This window comes from Ornithodoros turicata, chromosome 3 (genome assembly GCF_037126465.1).
Source record: "Ornithodoros turicata isolate Travis chromosome 3, ASM3712646v1, whole genome shotgun sequence".
Classification (NCBI taxonomy): domain Eukaryota; kingdom Metazoa; phylum Arthropoda; class Arachnida; order Ixodida; family Argasidae; genus Ornithodoros; species Ornithodoros turicata.
Window position 1 is genome coordinate 102,834,235 of NC_088203.1, and position 22,389 is coordinate 102,856,623.

Consider the following 22,389-nt stretch of genomic DNA (forward strand, 5'->3'; position numbering starts at 1 on the left):
CTTCTTCGGATCCAGCACCCAAAGTACGAAGACACCGTGGCTTGGCAAGTTCGAGACCTAATTCGAACGCTCGAGGACTTGAACTATAATGTCCACCTCCAATGGATACCCTCACACGTGGGCATAGTCGGCAATGAACAAGCGGACAACCTTGCAGCAGCAGCGCACCAACTTGACGCAAACCTACCTGCCCCTATTGACCCTGACGCCACGCGCACGGCAATAAGGGATTATATCACCATGGTTCATCTCCAAACAGCAAACACTCCAGCAGAATACGCACCTGCCTGTCCGACCAGAGGACTTCCGAGACACACTGCCACGCTTATACATCGCCTGAGAACGGGAAGTGCCTTCACACCAGCGTTCCTGCACAAGCTCGGACGAACAGAGTCACCATACTGCAGCAGCTGTAGAGAACTATCTGATATATGCCATCTTCTCCTTCGTTGCGGGAGGTATCACAGCGAAAGGCAATCCCTACTTCAACGTCTTCAGGGCACAGGAACGACTTTACGCTCTTCTAATGACCTCACGCACCCTCAAGGGTCAAGATATACCCGAAGGAAAATTCGGGACGCACTCCTCAGCTTCCTAGAAGACACCGGACTTTCGTCAGTTTTGTAATTTCATCCCCCTAACCCCTCTTTTTCCTCTTTCCTTTCTTTCTTAACTTTTTTGCTTATTCTTTTCCTCCCTTACTCCCCTCCCTTGGAAATGTAACTTGCCGCCATTATTCTGAGCAGGCAGACCACATTTCTTTTCTTAATAAACGTCACTACCACCACCACCAGAAGCAGAGTCTCGTTCACCCGTTCGGTTGCTCACTCCTTCCCTTGCCTTGCCTTGCCGAGCACATCAGCTCTCACCGCTGGATAACATCAATTATGGGTAAGCAGTGTTCCGTTTTTTTTTTTTTTTTTTTTTGCTTTGCAACCATTGCGTACGTTCATTAACGATACACACGGCATACTGGCACATCCACCTTTTTGATGCGGTCAAGTTTCGAGCTGTGTAGTCCTAATGTGGTTCAGGTGTGAAATTAGGAACATGGTTGGTCGTTCGTTTTTGATAACGATTACTTGTGCGGCCACGTGCCTGCTAGCTGGAAAGTTCACCTCGGTGTGGTCAGTCGTGGTACGGTTCTGCTTAGTCATTGCGAGCGTCTACGGTTTCCGCTGTTCCTTGGACTAAGGGCACTTGACCACAGAAGAGAAGGAAGCAGCCCTCTAAAAAAATTACGAATGAAACCTATCATAGTCGCGGGATGGCGTAAGTATAGAAACACACAGACATCATGGCGAGTTGTATGCCTTCGAGTCACGGCGTAGCAACTGCAACGTCGTGCTCTCTGTGCGTGAACTTTATTTCGTAAAGGAAGAGTGAAACGCGATCAACACAAAGGTACGCCGCGCTGTCGAGAACTTAAACACTGGGTAGTATATCAAGGGAATGGCGGCGCAGTGATATTGGATAAGCTACCAAAGCCTTGCGGCGGTGCTGACGTAATTGACACTGGATATCACACTCCTCCCCTCTCCGAAAAGAAAGCAGAACACCTGACTTACGTATAAGCATTACAGCACTTGCTATATAGGAAAATAAAGCGAGAAAGACAAAAATGTCATCAGCAAAACTATGGGCAATATCTGTCCACAGGACGCTTGATTCGTGTAGACCGTCTAGGTGACGATGTCACCGCACTATCACTTGAAGTGCTGCTGCCGTCTGGACATGACCCATGATTCTCCACGGTATCAGGTTGAAAATCAGCTGGTGGTACACTCGGTGACAACTGCGACTGTGCTGTTTCAGCGTCGCTGTCTGATGATGATTCTGATCGCTGTGCATCCCTTCGTAGATGGTCTTGGTGCCTGGTGGAAATAACTCCCCCAGGTAGCTGTACAACAGCAGACGACTGTCCTTGTGCTTTTGTGACAACAGCAGGGACCCAAGTTGGTCCAGGTCGAAAATTTCTTGCGAACACTGGATCCCCAGGACGATAGACGCTGTGGGAACGAGCGCTTTTGTCACGCAAAAGTTTGCTGCGCAGTTGCTTACGAAGCACTGCGGTGCGCATGTCCGGATGGAGATTATCCAGAGCAGTCCTGAGTTTTCTTCCGCACAAGAGTTCTGCTGGAGATGCACCGGTTATCTCGTGCGGCGTTGTTCGATAGCTGAATAGTGCGCGAGATAGCTGCGTCTTGAAATCACCTGTGCTTGCCTTCTTAAGCTTGTTCTTAATTGTTTGAACAACCCTTTCAGCAGCCCCATTCGATGCTGGGTGATATGGAGGAATTAGGACTTTTCTTACTCCATTCCGCTTCAGAAATTCTGTGTACTTTGCTGATACAAATGCTGGTCCATTATCCGACACTACGAGATCGGGCAGTCCATGTCTCGCAAATATAGAACGTAGACAAGAAATAGTAGCCTCCGCGGATGGTGATGGAACAACTTCGGCTTCTACCCACTTGGAAAATGCGTCCACAAGGATGAAGATGTAATGACCCTTAAAAGGGCCTGCAAAATCCACATGCAAGCGCGACCATGCTCTTTCTGGAAAAGGCCAAGGCGTCATAGGAACACGCCTGGACTCACGTTGTTGTTCTTGGCATGTCATGCATCTCTGTACCTTCGCAGCAATATCTTCGTCCAATGTATCCCACCAGACGTGACTGCGGGCCACAGCCTTCATTTTTGTGACACCAGGGTGGCTGTCATGAAGCAAGTCGAGAACCTTTGCACGTAGCTCTTGAGGAATGACAACGCGATTTCCGAGAAGTATACAGTCATCCTGCACGCTCAGTTGATCAAAACGCCTTTGGTAAGGCCTGTAGTCAGTGACGTCAGGTAATTTGCCGCCTGACAACAGTATGTGGCGAACGTTGGATGCAATGACGTCTCTTGACGTGGCTTGAGCGACTACCTTTGCGGATAAAACAGTTGGGTAGACTCCTTCCAACAGGAACACCTCTGCTGGTCGTTCCACTGGAAGAGCTTCAGTAGGTAGTGGCAATCTGCTCAGTCCATCGGCATGTGCGATGCGGCTTCCCTGTCGATAGACCAACTCGTAGCGGTAAGATGATAACGTCAGGGCCCAGCGAAGAAGCCTGGGTGAACAGTTATTAGGTACAGGCTTATCGTGCGCTAAAAGTCCCAACAGTGGCTTGTGGTCGGTCACTATTTCGAATGAATGACCCCAGAGGTATTGATGAAACCTCAGAACGCCGAAAATTACGGCCAGAGCCTCTTTATCGAGTTGGCTGTAATTACATTCTGCTGGCATTAAGCTCCTTGACGCATATGCAATAGGAAGCTCTTCACCTGACAGTTCACGGTGCGCAAGTACAGCACCCACGCCATAAGGCGATGCATCACATACCAACACCAAAGGTTTCTTGGAGTCAAAGTGAGCTAGGACCCTAGCAGACGTTAGGAGGTCCTTACTTTTTTGGAAAGCGAGCTGCTGCTCGGTGCCCCAAGTCCATGGCGCATTTGCTCCCAGTAACTTGTTTAGAGGATGCAGTACTGTCGACAAATCAGGCAAGAACTTCCTGTAATAGTTCACTAGCCCCAGGTAGCTCTGCAACGTTTTCACATTCGTTGGCGCTGGCGCCTTCGTCACAGCTTCTACCTTCTTTGGATCAGGATGTAACCCCGCTTCCGTGATTATGTGACCTAAATAGTGCACCCTAGGGGCCATAAAAATGCACTTTTCAAGTTTCAATCGTAGTCCAGCCTCTTCAAGCCTTCGCAGTACAATATCCAAGTTCTTCTTGTGATCGTCGTCATCCTTTCCAGTGACAAGGATATCGTCGAAGTAAACCACGACGCCACGCAGATCTTGCAGCAGGTTTTCCATTATTCGTTGAAATAACGCTGGTGCCGTAGAAACACCGAACGGTAGCCTTACGTACCGATACAACCCTTTCTGAGTGTTGATGGTCACCAGGTTCTTGGACTCTTCGTCCAACAGTATTTGTTGGTAAGCATCCTTGAGGTCAAGCTTACTGAATTTCTTTCCTCCTGACAGCTTAGCGAACAGTTCCTCAACCCTTGGAATCGGATACTTCTCAGGTACGGCAACGGGATTTACGGTAATCTTGAAGTCACCACAAATTCTTACACGTCCATCGCGTTTGACGACAGGAACAATGGGCGCGGCCCATTCAGACGTCTTTACTGGTTCGATAATGCCTTCACGCTGCATACGTTGTAGCTCCTCGGCGACTCGGTCTTGAAGAGCAAACGGTACTGCACGCGCTTTAAAGAATCTTGGGCGTGCGCCGTCCTGAATTTGTAGTTTCGCTGTGACATCCTTCAGGGTACCCAAAGTATCTGAAAAAACGTCTTGATGCTTAGCAATAACGTCCTCAACAGTTGAGACCACGCAGACGTGTGTGTCCTCTGCTGTCAGAGCCATGCCAAAAGCTTTCATCCAAGTGCGGCCGAAAAGATTTGGGCAAGAACCCGGCGCCACGTAGAGTGGTAAGCACTCCTGCTTGTCACGGAACTTCACTTGAACGTTCACGCATCCTCTCACACGAGTTAGTTCACCAGAATAGCTTCGCAACAGTACGTTGGAAGTCTCAAGCTTTGCATGGGGAAGAACCTTGCGCAGAACATTTTCGCCAATGATAGATACTCCAGCACCTGTATCGAGTTCCATTTCCAACGGAACACCATCCAGGACGACGTGCGCGCGAAACGGATCGCTTCGATCCGACGCATTCCAGAGATCGAACACTTGAGACACAGAAGTAGCTTCTTCGTCTTCAGATGGATCTTCAACGGCATGTACTGGTTTCTTTTTGTCAGACTTTTTCTTGTCTTCGCCCTGTTCTTTCTTCTTGTTTGCTTTTCCTTGGCAAACTTTCGCCAGGTGACCTTTTTTCCCGCAGCTATGACAAACTGTGTTACGATGTCGGCACTGTGTCGCCAAATGCTTCTCACCGCAGCGGTAACACGTTATTCCTGTCGACTTATTCTTCACAAAATTCGCAGCTGTGCCCTCGGATTGTGTGGACAGCGTTCTGGAATCGTTTCGTGCAGCTTCAATTGCGACAACAGTCTTCTTTGCAATGGCTAGGGTAAGATCTGGCACTTCGAGTAGTCGTGTCTGCATTTGGGCGTCATTAATGCCACACACAATTCTATCACGTAGCATACTGTCCCGAAATGTGCCGAATTCGCAATCATCCGACAATCTGTTCAACGCAGCAATGAAATCACTTACGGCTTCGCCTTCCTGACGAACCCTTGTGTTGAACTTGTAGCGAGCAACCACTTGTGACGGCTTTGGAGAGTAATGACTATCCAACGCCTCCAGGATGGCGGGAAGTGCCGTGGCGGACGGTGCAGCAGGCGCAAGCAGGCTCCGAAGTAACGTATATGTCTGCTTTCCACAGCATGTCAAAAAGACAGCGCGTTGCTTGTCCTGAGCAACATTGTTAGCTTCGAAGTACTGCTGAATCCTTTCCCGGTAGTCAGTCCACGCAGAAGCGTCGCCGTCGAACTGCTCAATATTGCCGTAAACTGGCATGACGGTGAGTGCTCTGTAGATGCAGGTCTACTCGAACAGCAAAGATGCAAAGTGGTTAATCCTCGTCGCCAATATCATAGTCGCGGGATGGCGTAAGTATAGAAACACACAGACATCATGGCGAGTTGTATGCCTTCGAGTCACGGCGTAGCAACTGCAACGTCGTGCTCTCTGTGCGTGAACTTTATTTCGTAAAGGAAGAGTGAAACGCGATCAACACAAAGGTACGCCGCGCTGTCGAGAACTTAAACACTGGGTAGTATATCAAGGGAATGGCGGCGCAGTGATATTGGATAAGCTACCAAAGCCTTGCGGCGGTGCTGACGTAATTGACACTGGATATCACAAAACCAACGTTTCAAGCGCTGTTACCCTACCACGGCGTAGCGCTTCCTCCGCTCATGTTGGGCAGCAGGTAGAGACTGTCCCACGTAACGACCGCCAAGCTCTAAAAAAATATTGTTGTGAAGAGAAGTCGAAGCTGATAGCCAGTATTTTCGTTTATACTAATTAGCTGAGAGCCGAAGTGTCAATGAAAGTTTTCTTAAAATCAAATCAACATATTCTCGAATAAGGTGTCCTGAACGCGGCACCCTTTACGGGTTTTTTCGCCAAGAGAGAATCCGAGAGTATCACGTGACTATCTGCGCGCATGTGTAGGCACTGGCACGCATTGTTCTTCGAACGAGAGCAAGCGTTTGCTACGGTTGTCCACCGAAAGCGGATGTCCAGCTTTCACTACATGCTCAATATGACAGGGCTTGTTGTACATGCTTGTCCATAGCTTGTCCAAGCCGTACAAATATGGTGAGCTAAAATGGTATAACGGCAGTTTCCTAGAAAGCCGCCATCTTGCCTGATATCACTCTGCCGCCATTACAGCTGGGTCGGAGGCGTCATGGCGCCCAGTGATATGTGCCGCAACCAATACGGCAGCTTCCTAGAGAGCACCCATCTCGCCTGACGTCACTCGGTAGCCCTTTCAGCAGGGTAATGGACGCGCCCAATTACATGTGCCGCAACCAATACGGCAGCTTCCTAGAGAGCACCCATCTCGCCTGACGTCACTCGGTAGCCCTTTCAGCGGGGTAATGGACGCGCCCAATTACATGTGCCGCAACCAATACGGCAGCTTCCTAGAGAGCACCCATCTCGCCTGACGTCACTCGGTAGCCCTTTCAGCGGGGTAATGGACGCGCCCAATTACATGTGCCGCAACCAATACGGCAGCTTCCTAGAGAGCACCCATCTCGCCTGACGTCACTCTGTAGCCCTTTCAGCAGGGTAATGGACGCGCCCAATTACATGTGCCGCAACCAATACGGCAGCTTCCTAGAGAGCACCCATCTCGCCTGACGTCACTCGGTAGCCCTTTCAGCAGGGTAATGGACGCGCCCAATTACATGTGCCGCAACCAATACGGCAGCTTCCTAGAGAGCACCCATCTCGCCTGACGTCACTCGGTAGCCCTTTCACCAGGGTAATGGACGCGCCCAATTACATGTGCCGCAACCAATACGGCAGCTTCCTAGAGAGCACCCATCTCGCCTGACGTCACTCGGTAGCCCTTTCAGCAGGGTAATGGACGCGCCCAATTACATGTGCCGCAACCAATACGGCAGCTTCCTAGAGAGCACCCATCTCGCCTGACGTCACTCGGTAGCCCTTTCAGCAGGGTAATGGACGCGCCCAATTACATGTGCCGCAACCAATACGGCAGCTTCCTAGAGAGCACCCATCTCGCCTGACGTCACTCGGTAGCCCTTTCAGCAGGGTAATGGACGCGCCCAATTACATGTGCCGCAACCAATACGGCAGCTTCCTAGAGAGCACCCATCTCGCCTGACGTCACTCGGTAGCCCTTTCAGCAGGGTAATGGACGCGCCCAATTACATGTGCCGCAACCAATACGGCAGCTTCCTAGAGAGCACCCATCTCGCCTGACGTCACTCGGTAGCCCTTTCAGCAGGGTAATGGACGCGCCCAATTACATGTGCCGCAACCAATACGGCAGCTTCCTAGAGAGCACCCATCTCGCCTGACGTCACTCGGTAGCCCTTTCAGCAGGGTAATGGACGCGCCCAATTACATGTGCCGCAACCAATACGGCAGCTTCCTAGAGAGCACCCATCTCGCCTGACGTCACTCGGTAGCCCTTTCAGCAGGGTAATGGACGCGCCCAATTACATGTGCCGCAACCAATACGGCAGCTTCCTAGAGAGCACCCATCTCGCCTGACGTCACTCGGTAGCCCTTTCAGCAGGGTAATGGACGCGCCCAATTACATGTGCCGCAACCAATACGGCAGCTTCCTAGAGAGCACCCATCTCGCCTGACGTCACTCGGTAGCCCTTTCAGCAGGGTAATGGACGCGCCCAATTACATGTGCCGCAACCAATACGGCAGCTTCCTAGAGAGCACCCATCTCGCCTGACGTCACTCGGTAGCCCTTTCAGCAGGGTAATGGACGCGCCCAATTACATGTGCCGCAACCAATACGGCAGCTTCCTAGAGAGCACCCATCTCGCCTGACGTCACTCGGTAGCCCTTTCAGCAGGGTAATGGACGCGCCCAATTACATGTGCCGCAACCAATACGGCAGCTTCCTAGAGAGCACCCATCTCGCCTGACGTCACTCGGTAGCCCTTTCACCAGGGTAATGGACGCGCCCAATTACATGTGCCGCAACCAATACGGCAGCTTCCTAGAGAGCACCCATCTCGCCTGACGTCACTCGGTAGCCCTTTCACCAGGGTAATGGACGCGCCCAATTACATGTGCCGCAACCAATACGGCAGCTTCCTAGAGAGCACCCATCTCGCCTGACGTCACTCGGTAGCCCTTTCAGCAGGGTAATGGACGCGCCCAATTACATGTGCCGCAACCAATACGGCAGCTTCCTAGAGAGCACCCATCTCGCCTGACGTCACTCGGTAGCCCTTTCAGCAGGGTAATGGACGCGCCCAATTACATGTGCCGCAACCAATACGGCAGCTTCCTAGAGAGCACCCATCTCGCCTGACGTCACTCGGTAGCCCTTTCAGCAGGGTAATGGACGCGCCCAATTACATGTGCCGCAACCAATACGGCAGCTTCCTAGAGAGCACCCATCTCGCCTGACGTCACTCGGTAGCCCTTTCAGCAGGGTAATGGACGCGCCCAATTACATGTGCCGCAACCAATACGGCAGCTTCCTAGAGAGCACCCATCTCGCCTGACGTCACTCGGTAGCCCTTTCAGCAGGGTAATGGACGCGCCCAATTACATGTGCCGCAACCAATACGGCAGCTTCCTAGAGAGCACCCATCTCGCCTGACGTCACTCGGTAGCCCTTTCAGCAGGGTAATGGACGCGCCCAATTACATGTGCCGCAACCAATACGGCAGCTTCCTAGAGAGCACCCATCTCGCCTGACGTCACTCGGTAGCCCTTTCAGCAGGGTAATGGACGCGCCCAATTACATGTGCCGCAACCAATACGGCAGCTTCCTAGAGAGCACCCATCTCGCCTGACGTCACTCGGTAGCCCTTTCAGCAGGGTAATGGACGCGCCCAATTACATGTGCCGCAACCAATACGGCAGCTTCCTAGAGAGCACCCATCTCGCCTGACGTCACTCGGTAGCCCTTTCAGCAGGGTAATGGACGCGCCCAATTACATGTGCCGCAACCAATACGGCAGCTTCCTAGAGAGCACCCATCTCGCCTGACGTCACTCGGTAGCCCTTTCAGCAGGGTAATGGACGCGCCCAATTACATGTGCCGCAACCAATACGGCAGCTTCCTAGAGAGCACCCATCTCGCCTGACGTCACTCGGTAGCCCTTTCAGCAGGGTAATGGACGCGCCCAATTACATGTGCCGCAACCAATACGGCAGCTTCCTAGAGAGCACCCATCTCGCCTGACGTCACTCGGTAGCCCTTTCACCAGGGTAATGGACGCGCCCAATTACATGTGCCGCAACCAATACGGCAGCTTCCTAGAGAGCACCCATCTCGCCTGACGTCACTCGGTAGCCCTTTCACCAGGGTAATGGACGCGCCCAATTACATGTGCCGCAACCAATACGGCAGCTTCCTAGAGAGCACCCATCTCGCCTGACGTCACTCGGTAGCCCTTTCACCAGGGTAATGGACGCGCCCAATTACATGTGCCGCAACCAATACGGCAGCTTCCTAGAGAGCACCCATCTCGCCTGACGTCACTCGGTAGCCCTTTCACCAGGGTAATGGACGCGCCCAATTACATGTGCCGCAACCAATACGGCAGCTTCCTAGAGAGCACCCATCTCGCCTGACGTCACTCGGTAGCCCTTTCAGCAGGGTAATGGACGCGCCCAATTACATGTGCCGCAACCAATACGGCAGCTTCCTAGAGAGCACCCATCTCGCCTGACGTCACTCGGTAGCCCTTTCACCAGGGTAATGGACGCGCCCAATTACATGTGCCGCAACCAATACGGTGGTTTCCTACAGAGCACCTATCTCGCCTGACGTCACCCGGTAGCTCTTACAGCAGAGGGGGCATGGACGCGCCCACTGATATGTTCTGCAACCAATACGGCAGTTTCCTAGAGAGCACCCATCTCGCCTGACGTCACCCGGTAGCCCTTACAGCAGGGTGGGGGTGGGGGGTCAGAGACGCGCCCAGTGATACGTGCCGAAACCAATACGGCAGCTTCCTAGGAGCACCCATCTCGTCTGACGTCTCCCGGTAGCCCTTACAGCAGGATGGGGGGTCATGGACGCGCCCAGTGATATGTGACGCAACCGATACGGCAGCTTCCTAGAGAGCACCCATCTCGTCTGACGTCACCCGGTAGCCCTTACAGGGGTGGGGGCATGGACGCGCAGTGATATGTTCTGCAACCAATACGGCAGTTTCCTAGAGAGCACCTATCTCGCCTGACGTCATCCGGCAGCCCTTACAGCATGGCGCGGGGGGTCATGGACGCGCCCAGTTACATGTGCTGCAACCAATGCGGCAGCTTCCTAGAGAGCACCCATCTCGTCCGACGTCACCCGGTAGCCCTTACAGGGGTGGGGGCATGGACGCGCCCAGTGACATGTTCTGCAACCAATACGGCAGTTTCCTAGAGAGCACCTATCTCGCTTGACGTCACCCGGTAGCCCTTACAGCAGGGTGGGGGTATTGGGTCATGGACGCGCCCAGTGATATGTGACGCAACCAATACGGCAGCTTCCTAGAGAGCACCCGTCTCGTCCGACGTCACCCGGTAGCCCTTACAGGGGTGGGGGCATGGACGCGCCCAGTGACATGTTCTGCAACCAATACGGCAGTTTCCTAGAGAGCACCTATCTCGCATGACGTCACCCGGTAGCCCTTACAGCAGGGTGGGGGTATTGGGTCATGGACGCGCCCAGTGATATGTGACGCAACCAATACGGCAGCTTCCTAGAGAGCACCCATCTCGTCCGACGTCACCCGGTAGCCCTTACAGGGGTGGGGGCATGGGCGCGCCCAGTGACATGTTCTGCGACCAATACGGCAGTTTCCTAGAGAGCACCTATCTCGCCTGACGTCACCCGGTAGCCCTTACAGCAGGGTGGGGGTATTGGGTCATGGACGCGCCCAGTGATATGTGACGCAACCAATACGGCAGCTTCCTAGAGAGCACCCATCTCGTCCGACGTCACCCGGTAGCCCTTACAGGGGTGGGGGCATGGGCGCGCCCAGTGACATGTTCTGCGACCAATACGGCAGTTTCCTAGAGAGCACCTATCTCGCCTGACGTCACCCGGTAGCCCTTACACCAGGGTGGGGGTATTGGGTCATGGACGCGCCCAGTGATATGTGCTACAACCAGTACGGCAGTTTCCTAGAGAGCGCCTATCTCTCCCGGTAGCCCTTACAGCAGGGGTGGGGGCAGGGGAGAGGAAAAAATAGCATTACCTGTTGAAAGCTCGAAAGCACCAATGGTAACATCAGAGGTAACAGCTCAGTGTGTAAAGGGCAGATAATTTCAGTGCTGCTGAACATTGTTAAGAATTGCGGATTTGGACTTTCAGTTGGACACACCGTCCGGCTCGACATACCTACACCGCTCCTTTTTTCTTTTTTTCTGTATATGATGTATTTGGTGGTATTTTCTGCGCCGTCCTTCAGGACCTGTCTAGTGGAGGTCTTAGTGGGTGGAAAGACTGGGTGAGGTAAATGCGGCCCGGCTATGTGTTTGAGGGCTGCGGCCTATACTGTACATTGAAGAAGCATGGGCACGCGACAATTAACACAGACGAGTGTTTTCTTTTTTTTTGTGTGTGTGTGTGTGTGTGTGCCAATGCTCGAGCTTTCTCCGCCAGCTAATCTGCAATTATGCTATTTGGTCACTCCTTTATGGAATTGTTCTTTCCGCAGCCGAAAGCCAAATGAGCGCGATGAGTGGGATGAGCTCCATGTCTGGCATGTCCGGCATGTCTGGTATGTCTGGTATGGACATCTACTGACCATGTTCTGCACAGATGCTTACCAGTTTATGTTTTCTAGGGACGGAAAGCATAGGACAGGACAAAGGCGGTAATTGACATTTCCTGTTATTCGGTTCGCTCGGTTGTTGGGTTCAGAAAAAGCGTTTCATCCTTCGGTGCTCGTGCGTTGTAGAGTGAAGGGGAATGGGCATTAGTAAGTGGCAGATCCAGGGGAGTAAGGGAGGGGTGGGGGCGCACACCGACTTTTCCTCTCCCCCGAACTGACGAACCGATGGTCAGGATCCGTCCCTTGCATTAGTCCTAGCAGAAACGACAAGGAACAGGACATTGAGCACGGGCACGGGGGATGGGTGGGGGTGATTTCGTTTCTCCCTGCTTTACCTCTGATATATCTTGGGGCTGCCCTTGCAAGGGAGTTTACAGGCTTAAAATGTATACATTTGTCTAACAGTGAGTAAGCGTGCAGTGGATCAGCTCGGAGGAACTCTCCGAAGTGCTGAACATTAATGAATCATCACTGATTCCGTATAAACCTGGTCGGTCCCAGTCCAGTCTATGTGCTAACATGGATTGGTTCTACTAATGACGCGAAAAGTGCATGAAAAGAAAAGTACGTTGTGGAATGTACACGCGATTGCTTTATTTTCCAGGCAATGAGTAAGTACAGCAGCGTGCTTCCCGTTCCAGGTATGTTGCATGCTGACAATGTTCATTACTTCCAGGAAAGCCAAAAAATGGGGACTGATAGCGATGGCGATTTGCTGCCTTCTCCTGTTGGCATTAATGGTCGCTGTCGTCACTGGTGAATATACTGGTTCTGTTTAAACATCCGGGGGGTATTGTGTACTATTCCATGTAGACATTGCGGGTCACCGCTTTTACGTACGTATAGCCACAACGAAGACCCTTCTTCGGAGCGCGTGCGTTCAAGACCGCGATATTGGCGTTTTCGAGAACCGTAAGGAGCGACAGCCTATACGTTTTACGAATGGGATACAGAACGACCTTCGAAGTCGATTCAACTATAGCGACACAGCTCCATCTGCGAGCGGTTCTCATCCATATTAGACTCGGGGCAGCACTGTATCGGGTCGTCGAATGTATTTTCAGCCAGTACTTCCAAAAATGGGAAATATATCGTCGTCTGCCGCTAAGCTCCTGCGTGGAATTCCAAAACGGCGTTCCAGCCTCGCATGGCAGGTCGCCTTCGGTGATTTTTCAGACGATGCGATGTACCATATGATTACAGGCGTGTTTGGGTCCAGTTCAGACAGTGCAGGAGGTGAAGGGGATGGAGATACACAGGGGTATGACGAAAATTACGACATTCCTCCTCCTATTCCTTCAACAACTACTGCGAGCACGACCACGACAACGACGACCACGACAACGACAACGACGACCACGACCACGACAACGACAACCAAGGCTCCCCGTACGTTTCTCTTGCTATGCTTGTGTTATCGATGGATGTTTCTGCAATCGCTTTTATCTTGCAGTACCAGAGAAGACCATCACCTGTGTTGCGTATTGGACAAACAAAGCATTCTTTCCATCGGATGGCATCTGTGACATCCTGTTATTTACGCAACCGTCGCCTTTTCCATCTTCAGAAGCACTGTTTTCACAGTTTCTTACAAATGCTCGGAGTAGTCAACGGACGAAGCACGGGATAGACATAGCGGCCTCGTAAGTATATAGTGGGGCTGGGGCTACGACATGTTTGCTCTGCTTTGTAATGCCTCTACAGGTAGAAAAAAAAAGAGAGAGCGCTATCTACCTGAAATAGGAAGTCCACTCATACTGTATTGTGTGAGGCGAGATGTTCCTGCTGGCTACCGAGAATGATTCACATTATTGCCTTCCAGTGCGTGCGAAGGGACTGGGAGGTACACGGGGTCGAATCCCGGTGCCGGCTGTGCTTTGTGGGGTTTTCTTGGGTTTTCCTCAAACGCTGAACCCACCTCTGAAGCCGACAATTGCGAGCTCTTTCCGAAGCACCACCTTGCGTGCTTTGTGCTGCGCGGTTGCTATGGTAACCAAACTGTGCTTCGCTCCGCGTATCATTTCACAGACAACCGTATAGGCCGCGCTCCCGGTAGAATGCCAGCGCATCCACACGCACTCGTCTGCTAGCGACGCGACCGGTCCATTGCTCCGCTTCATGCACGCGCCATTAAATTCAACTGCAAAAGGAGTGGAAGAAAGGGGGCACGTGCCTCGCTATTGGCCGACTGACATGACGTAGCAAACTGCCCTCCCAACGGAGCAGCTTTTCTTAGCCGCGAGATTCAAGACTCCCTTGCATACCAGGATTGCGCCGGAAGCTTGTCACCGTAAATTGCTGCTCCGTCCCATGCGTGCATGAAATGGGAATAGCGCTCAATAGCAAATCTCTGTGGTAAGGTACGCCGCAAAAAGTCTGGCTCTGTTTGCCTTTCAGCGTTGCTGCCACCGTTTACCAACAGCTGAGATCCGCCAGTGGTAAGCAGGCGATGAGGTCGTACTGGATGGATAAGGTAACGGTGTTCTCCACCCTTGACCTCGACTTGAAGACATCCACCACGGATGCAGAAATCAGCAACATCATCAATCTGCTGAAGGTACAGTTAGTCTTCGATGAAACAAGCTCCAACTTTTCGCTCACATATTCTTTGAGCAAAGACGTATGTGGTAAAATGATAAACGATGGTAAAATGTAAGTGACATTTCCTCGCGCTTCAGATGTAAAACAGGCAGTAAAAAGGACAGGAGGAGGCTAAATGCCGTCACTGCCTACACCCGTACATTGTGCAGTTCCAATATTTTGCGTAGTTCTGATATCTAAATCAATCAATGTATCAATCTAATATATCATATCACATATGTCATCATTTCAATATATCATGCCAAGGCATTGAGTGATGAGCGGCGCGAGATATTAGATATCATAATTGGATCGAGCAATATTGTGAGAAAAGAGATGAACAAAAAAATGAAATACAAACCAGTTTTCTCATATAACGTGGAGCCGGTTGCGTTTTTCCTTATGCCTTCCTGCGACTGCCGTGTTTTGCGGCTCGTTTCCTCAGTGGTGTCTCTCATTTCCTCAGTGGTGTCTCCCTGCCACGCCTAACAAACCTCACATTTGGACAGTCGACAAAAATGTTATTGTTGCTTTTCAGGAAATCGCTTCGCTTCAGGAAGAGTTCAAAAAGTCCAAGGATGCGTACGCGTACATTTTGTTCGGCGCCGCGCCGCTGTTCGAGGGGAAAAATGACGCTACTGTTACGAATACTTTGAAGACCAAGTTTCAGCGGGTGATCAAGTAAGAACCCGTGGGCTGTAATTTCCGCGCTTGTGACTTACCCAGCTCGTTCTTCTATCCAGCGAGGCCAAACCCGATTTGGTGCTCTACCGCACAGCACTGTTAAAGGATTTATCTGGAACAAATGCCTCCAGTTGCCGTGAAACTGGTCACACTGTGTGGGAAAACGCTCCTCTGCCCCACATTCAGGCGTCCGTAAGTGTTTCACTAATAGCGCAACCGAAGGAAGCAACGCCGTCGAGCCAGTGATTTGTCTTGACCCCCTACACCCCCCCCCCCCACCCCGAAAGAAAAAAATCTGACAGATCCTACAATTTTGTGATATTATGCAATATTTCTTCAAATAGCATAAAAATTAATGGGAGTAGTTGCGTCACACCAGGTCCCGCCACGCCCCCAGGGAGGAAATTCTTGGTAAACTACTGCATCGAGTTCTTGATTACAAATAGCGACGAACCAGGTGAATGCCGTTGTACGTTACGCGGCCGTTGCTTGCCTTTTGACGAACGTACACTACAGGGTCGGTGAAATCCTGTTTTCCCTCTTGTGAAGGTCGAGTGCCTTGGATTCAGAAACCAGATCCGCTTGCCGCCGGCAACAAGAGAGGCCCTAGCGTTTCACATGGGAGGTCGCTGGAGTTTATTTAACAACGACACTTTCACAAACGCCGAGGTAGCGGCGCCGTTGGTGATACCAAGCGGCAAAGTATGCAATCGGAGTAGCTCGTACTCCGGCCTCCGTTACGTAAGTAAAAATCATCCTTCTCACATCGAAAGTCATACTACGCCATAATGCCTACCGCCGTTTGTGATTGGAATAGTGGCAGGTTTTTCGCAGACTTTTATGGGAGACTAGCTAATTGCCCACGATGTTTTATTCACGAGGTTCGTGGCACGAGACCCCAATGGCATATGTCTCAAAATGGCAGCAGTAATGGCATACCAGGGTGTAGACTTGACCCAACACAGCTTCCCAAGGCCCGACTTGCCAGCCATATGCATGGCATCACGCTTAACGCAGGTCTGTCTGGGCGTCACAGCCAGATTCTGGCAATCACATTCGTAGTCATGCGGTCGAATGAACCAGTCAGTGGTATACAGAGTGGAAAATAGTGGTATAGCATCGCGGACGGAACGCGAAATTATGAGCCGAGATCACTCCCAGACATGCTGGACCGAGGATGGAACAGTGCTGAACAAAAGTGACACGCTAGCAGCGAATGGTACCGTACGTAAATTCCCCTCTGAGTAAGTTACATCGCCTTGCTCCCTGCTTCTGCCAAGTACTTCCCTTCCTGTTCAAAGTGACTATAGTGCAGTGACTCAGATGTTGCATCGTCTTGGTTACGTATTTATTGGTGTTGCAGTAAGGCTCTAAGTGGCTGAGGTTCTTACTGCTTGGCAGCAGTCTGTACCACAGCTAAAGGGGGACTTGTAGTGACTTGAGTGACTTGAGACTGAGTTGAAGCGACTTTAAGAACTGCTGACACTTAACATCAGATCGTTGATATAGGTGCGTCTCTGAGATCTATATACATACCTAAAGATACATGGCCTTGAAAATCGTGAAAGGCGCCAAACCATGTGTGCTATGGAATAGGCGACATTGATACAGAGACATGGGAACAAGTAAGAACTTTTAGTGCACGGATAAACATGACATCGCTTGGTTCTGTAGCGGCACACACGACGGCTGGCTCGTACCACGTCGTTTCCTCTGCCATCTTTCTGGCCAACAAACGTTCGTTCAGCGCGTCGCCCGTGATCCACGTGTGACAAGAGTGCATGCAAGAGTGGCATGCATGCCCTTGGCGGCGGAAATCCTCGAGAGGAGATTCGATCGCGTGCTGTCTAGGGTGCCTGAATATTAGCTGGACAAAAAAAGTAGAGAACTCCGACTTGGGCTACGTTTCGTCCGTCATGCGACGGACATCATCAGTGCCAAACTGAAAGAGATTATACAACCGGTTACTATTTAAGGAGTATTGTTCCGGAAGGGGGCCAAGGTTTTTGTTACAAACCGAGGGGTCACCATGTATGTGCCAAGACTCTAGGAAGCTTCCACTGTCCCCATCTTTGTTCTCGAGATAAGGCCATCGCGTTATCGAAGTAGAAACAACGTCCTGTGTCCTAACAATGTTCAGTAAGCTCAGTCTTAAAAACCGTGTGTCGTGCGTCGCGCTCTTTATGTCCCGCTTATGTTCTTTGAAACGAGTGTTCCGTTTCCTACCTGTCTCGCCAATGTAGCACGTGTCAGTCTTGGCATTGTAGTTTGTAGTCTAGTCTGGTCTTCCGGGGGGACGGAGTCCTTTGGTTTCGACATGAGTAGTCCTGATATCCAACGGAAGCAAAGCCTGTCTGATAGATTCAGAAACATCGTTGACATAGGGGATGACAACGTGAATACTAGCTCCCTCCGTAGGGCGGAGTCACCCTTACCATGCATGAATGCTGTGTGGCGATTGCAACTTCACCTTTTCACCTGCTCCTTCTCTGCCTTTCACCTCTTCTGTTAAGTATTTACTCCACTGTTGCTAAGCGTGTAGCTACAGGTCGCGTTTTCTTATTCAACCGGAGTAGCCAGGGAGTTCGACGTCAGAATCTTCATCATCACCTGACTCCAGAGTAGCCACCTATGACCGCAATTTTCGAACGGCTAGAGTTACCCTGCGCTGAAAATGGCGGACTGGCCTGACGGGCGAGACGATGTGGAAGTGGTGGCATACAGTCTGTTTAACATCTTACCGCACATATGTGCACTCTAGCAGGTTCTGAAAATGTTCGACAGTCCTACATTTCCAAATTGAACACCACCCAAATTGTCTGTCCAACAGAACAGTTGGTAGCAGACGACGCATCGTCGTCTGCTAGCTTGTGTGCGACATCATAGCGCCGAAAGTAGAGAAGAGCTGTCAATCCCTGGCTACTGACAGAGTTATGACGTCATTTCCGCTTCTGTGGCTATTTTTCGCCTGTTGACTTTATGCAGAGGGAGCTTGTATTGACGTGGTACTGAGTGTTGTCTAGGATTCCTCTCTGTATTGTCCTCTCCGCCAGGAACCCTGATGCTTTAACCGGAAGTTAACCGGAAGCACATCGGTGCTAACAACCGCTCAGCACACCGCTCATTGTAGTCCATCATAGACGTACGTCGACCGTTGCACAATTCCCCTGAAGTCTGCCGGGGACGCATACCCATTCCTTCATGCTGTCCTCTCTCCATCTGCCGACATCTGTACGCCGTCCATAGCCACACTTGCTTCGCGCCGCCAACGAATTTTCTAAGCTACGGGATGTCGCGAAATATTCGGTGTAAGGGGACAATTATGCTGGTGTGCCCGACACGACGGCCGCGCCTATTCGGTACATCAGCTCCATCCTATCATCTGCATGCTTGCAGTTAGAGGAAGAAATGACACGAAAGCTCAGAACTACTCATGAGGGCTACTCACGGTGTCGTCTGCTGTCTCAATTACCACGATCAAAAGTCTGGCCGTGTGTACACAGCGCATTCACATCAGAATTAAATAGACGTACATGTATAAAGCCCTTAGTCTTTCCCTATACGTTAGATCCGCGATAGGAACCGTATTTTCTACTTCTTCTTTTCTTCTAAAATGTAGCTCTGCTATGATCCCGACGACCATGAACATACACATACAAGGTTCTATGACTACCATTGCTATAAAGAGATACATGACGTCATCGACCAGAAGAGAGTGTTGCGGCTGTTGCGTTCAAATCAAAAGTGGACGCTCGCTACTGACACAAACTCCACAATGAGAGTAAAGGTACGTACCACAACCATGCTTGACTAAGCTAGGGGTCTCCGTGGGTATGGATCTCCGCACAATTTGGAGGCAGTGATTTATCCAGACTCCTCCTAAACCCCCTAACACCCCCTCCTCCCAAAAAAAAATGTTCAATTGCACCCCTAACTTTTTCACCTGTGTACAGGGGGTGCCCTTGCGATTTCACATGTCGGTAATATGTTAAAGCTGTAATGACATGACGATAATAATGACCCCAACACCCCTCCATGTTTGGGATTCTGGATAAACCACTGTTTGGAGGAGTGCTTATTACAAATGTACTCAAGTACGAGGAGTCTAAGTCAAACGGGGATTTTTCGCAAAAGTAAACAGGCGAGAAATGCACAGCATGCATCTCCAGCTGCACTAATGCACTTGTCCCAGCGTTTCACGATGGCTTCGATGCCAGCAGCGTAGAAATCCGGCGCGTAGCAGCCACGATCAGACTGCATTCTTGACCTCGTCGTCGCAGCTGAAGTTGCGGCCACCAAGGAACACCTTCAGTGGCCCGAAGAGATGGAAATCGCTGGGGGCGAGGTCTGGACTGTAACGGGGATGTAGCAGGAACTCCCAGCCAAGTTCCTGTAAGGTGCGTGTCGTGAGATGCGCGGTATGCGGACGTGCATTGTCCTGTAGGCAGGGCCGGTGCTAGGGGTGTGCGGGGCCTGAGGCGGAGGCTCATCGCGGGGCCTGTTTCACACTAGCAGTAATAGAGATTTTAGCAGTACGGGAAATGGCGGCAGGAGAGAAGGGTGAGAAATCCTTGGTATAGCTTGCAGGGTTGGTGGATTTTTCTTTTTTTTTTTTGGGGGGGGGGGCATTTTCTGATCGCATGACGGAATGGCATATTCTCTTATCTGCGTTAAGTGCATACTTGATATTTAAAAAAGTAATCCCTGGTTGAGGGCTTCATGCGCGGGGCCTAAGGCGGTCGCCTTACTTGCGTACCCCTATCGCAGGCCCTGCCTGTAGGACTCCTCCTTTGGTGATGAGGCCCGGCCGCTTTTGCTTCAGCGGCTTATGCACTACCCCAAGAACCTGGCAGTAATATGCAGTAGTACCACTGGGAAGAATATCAACATGAAAACGGCAGCTTTGTCTCCGAAAAACGCAGGCTGGGTGCTTCGGGCGAGCACAGATGCTTCCATTGTTTTGATGCGCGTTTAGACTCGGGAGTGAAATGGTACAGCCACGTTTCATCGCACGTGATGATCCCATCAAGGAACGCCTGTTCTTCAGTGTCGAAACGGTACCTTAGCTCTTGGAAGATTTCCAGTCTTCTCTGCCGCTCAAACACTGACAGCTGCTTCGGGACCCAAACGGGCACTACCTTTCCGAAACTGGAGGTGTTCAACGTTCCCACAGAAAGGTCCGTCTTTCGTGTTATCCGTCGGTCCTTGAGGAGCAGGCGCTCAAGGAACTCTGACACTGGGCTCTGAGCCGCCCCGGCTGGGATCGTTCTGCCCTGATGTACGGCAGTCTCGGAACCGTTTGCACCACTCAAACGCTTTGCTGTGTCTAAGTGTATCGTAACCATACTGAGCCTGAAGTCTTCTGTGAATTTGACTTCATTCACGAGGAGCTTCATGACAAATCGCTATTCGATGTGCGCGCTCACCTCGTTGTCAGCCATCTTGTCCAGCACGTGTTTTCTGTTTTGCACCACCACGTGGTCAACACGCGCGAGCCATTTGACAGAAAGTCCCGGTTTGACTTTGAACACCCGTTATACATTGCAAGGAGTGCTTATTACAAATGTACGTAATCTGTTGACTCTGGGTGTGTTTTCTTTCCGAAACCACCAAACAGCTAGGCGGCAGTGAGGTTGCAGTATGTAGTGCTGGACAAAAGTTTACGGAACGCGTTCCTCAGAGTGACAGGGCAGCAGCGAATGGGAGCGTACCATATGCCTCAGAAACCCAGTGACCGGTACCATTCGCTGCTGGCCTGTCACTTTGAGGAAGGGATGCGCCGGAGCGTGGTCCGTAAGCTTTTGCCCAGCACTGTACATCGCTGATCAATGCGCATATTAGCGAGTTGTGCCATACCGTATGCGTACGTAAAGGGTAGCGCTGATTGTTCGCTCTGCCGCGCGCAAGGCAGAGCTTTGCTCGTTGTGCGGAACCAGCGCGCTATTCCTTACGTACGCAAAGGCAACAGCGCATGAGGAGAGCGGGAAGAACTGCGTACCCAATAAGCGAAGCGTAGGTTTTTGTCGTGATCAGATAGCGCGTTAGTCTAAGGATGTCAGATGAGCCTGTACATTGCTTACAGGTACGGAGGGCATACGGAGGTACATAGCAGATACATATGGAAATATACATACTACTTCATTGTTTCAGATGTGCAAGGCAAAACAGCAGGGCTTTCACGGTGGTACGTCATGTTCGGCTTGCAGTACATTATCCACAGAGGCGAGCTAGAAAAGAACATCTGCAATGACTCCTACAGCGATGGCTACAGGGATATTCTCCACGTCAAGGATTATCTGAACGACAATTTCCGTGTGTGCCCATCATTGGAAAATTGGAAGAAAGGACCCGGCGACTGCACGTGAAATAAATTCCGGTCCTGGTGATCATTCTTGACACGCTTCGCCCGCGAAACACTATAGGAACCCTTCGAGTCTTGGAACTAAATGAAATATGAACTAAAAACTTCTCAAATATGCCGTAAAAATCGACATACGCATGCGCATTTTTGTTCCATCGAGTGCTTACATGAAAAACCATGAGCGGATCACGCCACAGACACATACCACAAAGAACACTCGTGGAGCTGAAGGCTTGGCTTTCGACACTGCATCATAGTGGCTAAAATGCGAGCGCCGCCAGTCTTCGTAGCCCTAGAGTGACGAAAGTGTGTAGTACGGCTTATGGGTCATGCACGCAGTGGAAAGCACAGCAGGCAAGGGATGGGCTAAACAACGCACCTTACCGCACAGAAACCACGATCGGAAACTCTAGCTTCCCCGAAACCACCAAACGGACCCAAGGAAATATGCTCTCCCGCCTGAAACTACTGCAAAATATGCACTATGCGGGCATTTTCATGCCAAATACGCCACAACGTGTGAATCTTGGCATTTATGTGCATGCAACATAGGGCTTTCTGGTTCTGGTCGGTACCAGTATTAAGACCAAAACTGTAATGAAAAAAAAAAATATATTCCGCTCTCTAGTAATGAGTATCGCTTTTTAAAACAAAGTGACTCCGTGCAAGTCTGCAAAAATGTACAGTGGAGGTAGGACGTCCTTGAGAGATGATCATGCGTGGCACAC

General features: G+C 51.0%; 3 protein-coding genes and 1 long non-coding RNA gene across 4 annotated transcripts in view; 2 read left to right on the top strand and 2 right to left on the bottom strand.

Moving 5' to 3' along the window:
* Positions 1-22,389, bottom strand: part of LOC135387593 (membrane metallo-endopeptidase-like 1) — a 132,204-nt gene that overhangs the window by 46,228 nt on the left and 63,587 nt on the right. The gene's annotated exons all lie outside the window — the stretch shown is intronic.
* On the top strand, positions 798-12,116 carry LOC135387590 (uncharacterized). Its single transcript, XR_010421223.1, has 3 exons — positions 798-891; positions 11,920-11,991; positions 12,049-12,116. It is a non-coding gene; the product is annotated as an uncharacterized LOC135387590 (long non-coding RNA).
* On the bottom strand, positions 1,696-5,545 carry LOC135389775 (uncharacterized protein K02A2.6-like). Its single transcript, XM_064619806.1, has 2 exons — positions 2,062-5,545; positions 1,696-2,009 (listed from the first exon to the last, which is right to left on the bottom strand). Exons 1-2 carry the CDS (start codon positions 5,543-5,545, stop codon positions 1,696-1,698), a joined length of 3,798 nt encoding a protein of 1,265 aa, XP_064475876.1.
* LOC135387704 (uncharacterized) lies at positions 13,116-21,665 on the top strand. Its single transcript, XM_064616803.1, has 8 exons — positions 13,116-13,425; positions 13,490-13,679; positions 14,434-14,593; positions 15,155-15,297; positions 15,360-15,492; positions 15,850-16,041; positions 21,383-21,401; positions 21,451-21,665. The coding sequence occupies exons 1-8, from the start codon at positions 13,116-13,118 to the stop codon at positions 21,663-21,665; spliced, it is 1,362 nt and encodes a 453-aa protein (XP_064472873.1).

Excerpts from the sequence above, each read along its gene's own strand:
- LOC135389775 (XM_064619806.1), bottom strand. The coding sequence starts at position 5,545 with ATGCCAGTTTACGGCAATATTGAGCAGTTCGACGGCGACGCTTCTGCG. Across the intron at positions 2,010-2,061 it reads CATGCGCACCGCAGTGCTTC|CGTCTATCGTCCTGGGGATC; the intron begins GTAAGCAACTGC and ends TCGTTCCCACAG.
- LOC135387704 (XM_064616803.1), top strand. The coding sequence starts at position 13,116 with ATGGGAAATATATCGTCGTCTGCCGCTAAGCTCCTGCGTGGAATTCCA. Across the intron at positions 13,426-13,489 it reads AACGACAACCAAGGCTCCCC|TACCAGAGAAGACCATCACC; the intron begins GTACGTTTCTCT and ends TTTATCTTGCAG. Across the intron at positions 13,680-14,433 it reads GGGATAGACATAGCGGCCTC|CGTTGCTGCCACCGTTTACC; the intron begins GTAAGTATATAG and ends TTTGCCTTTCAG.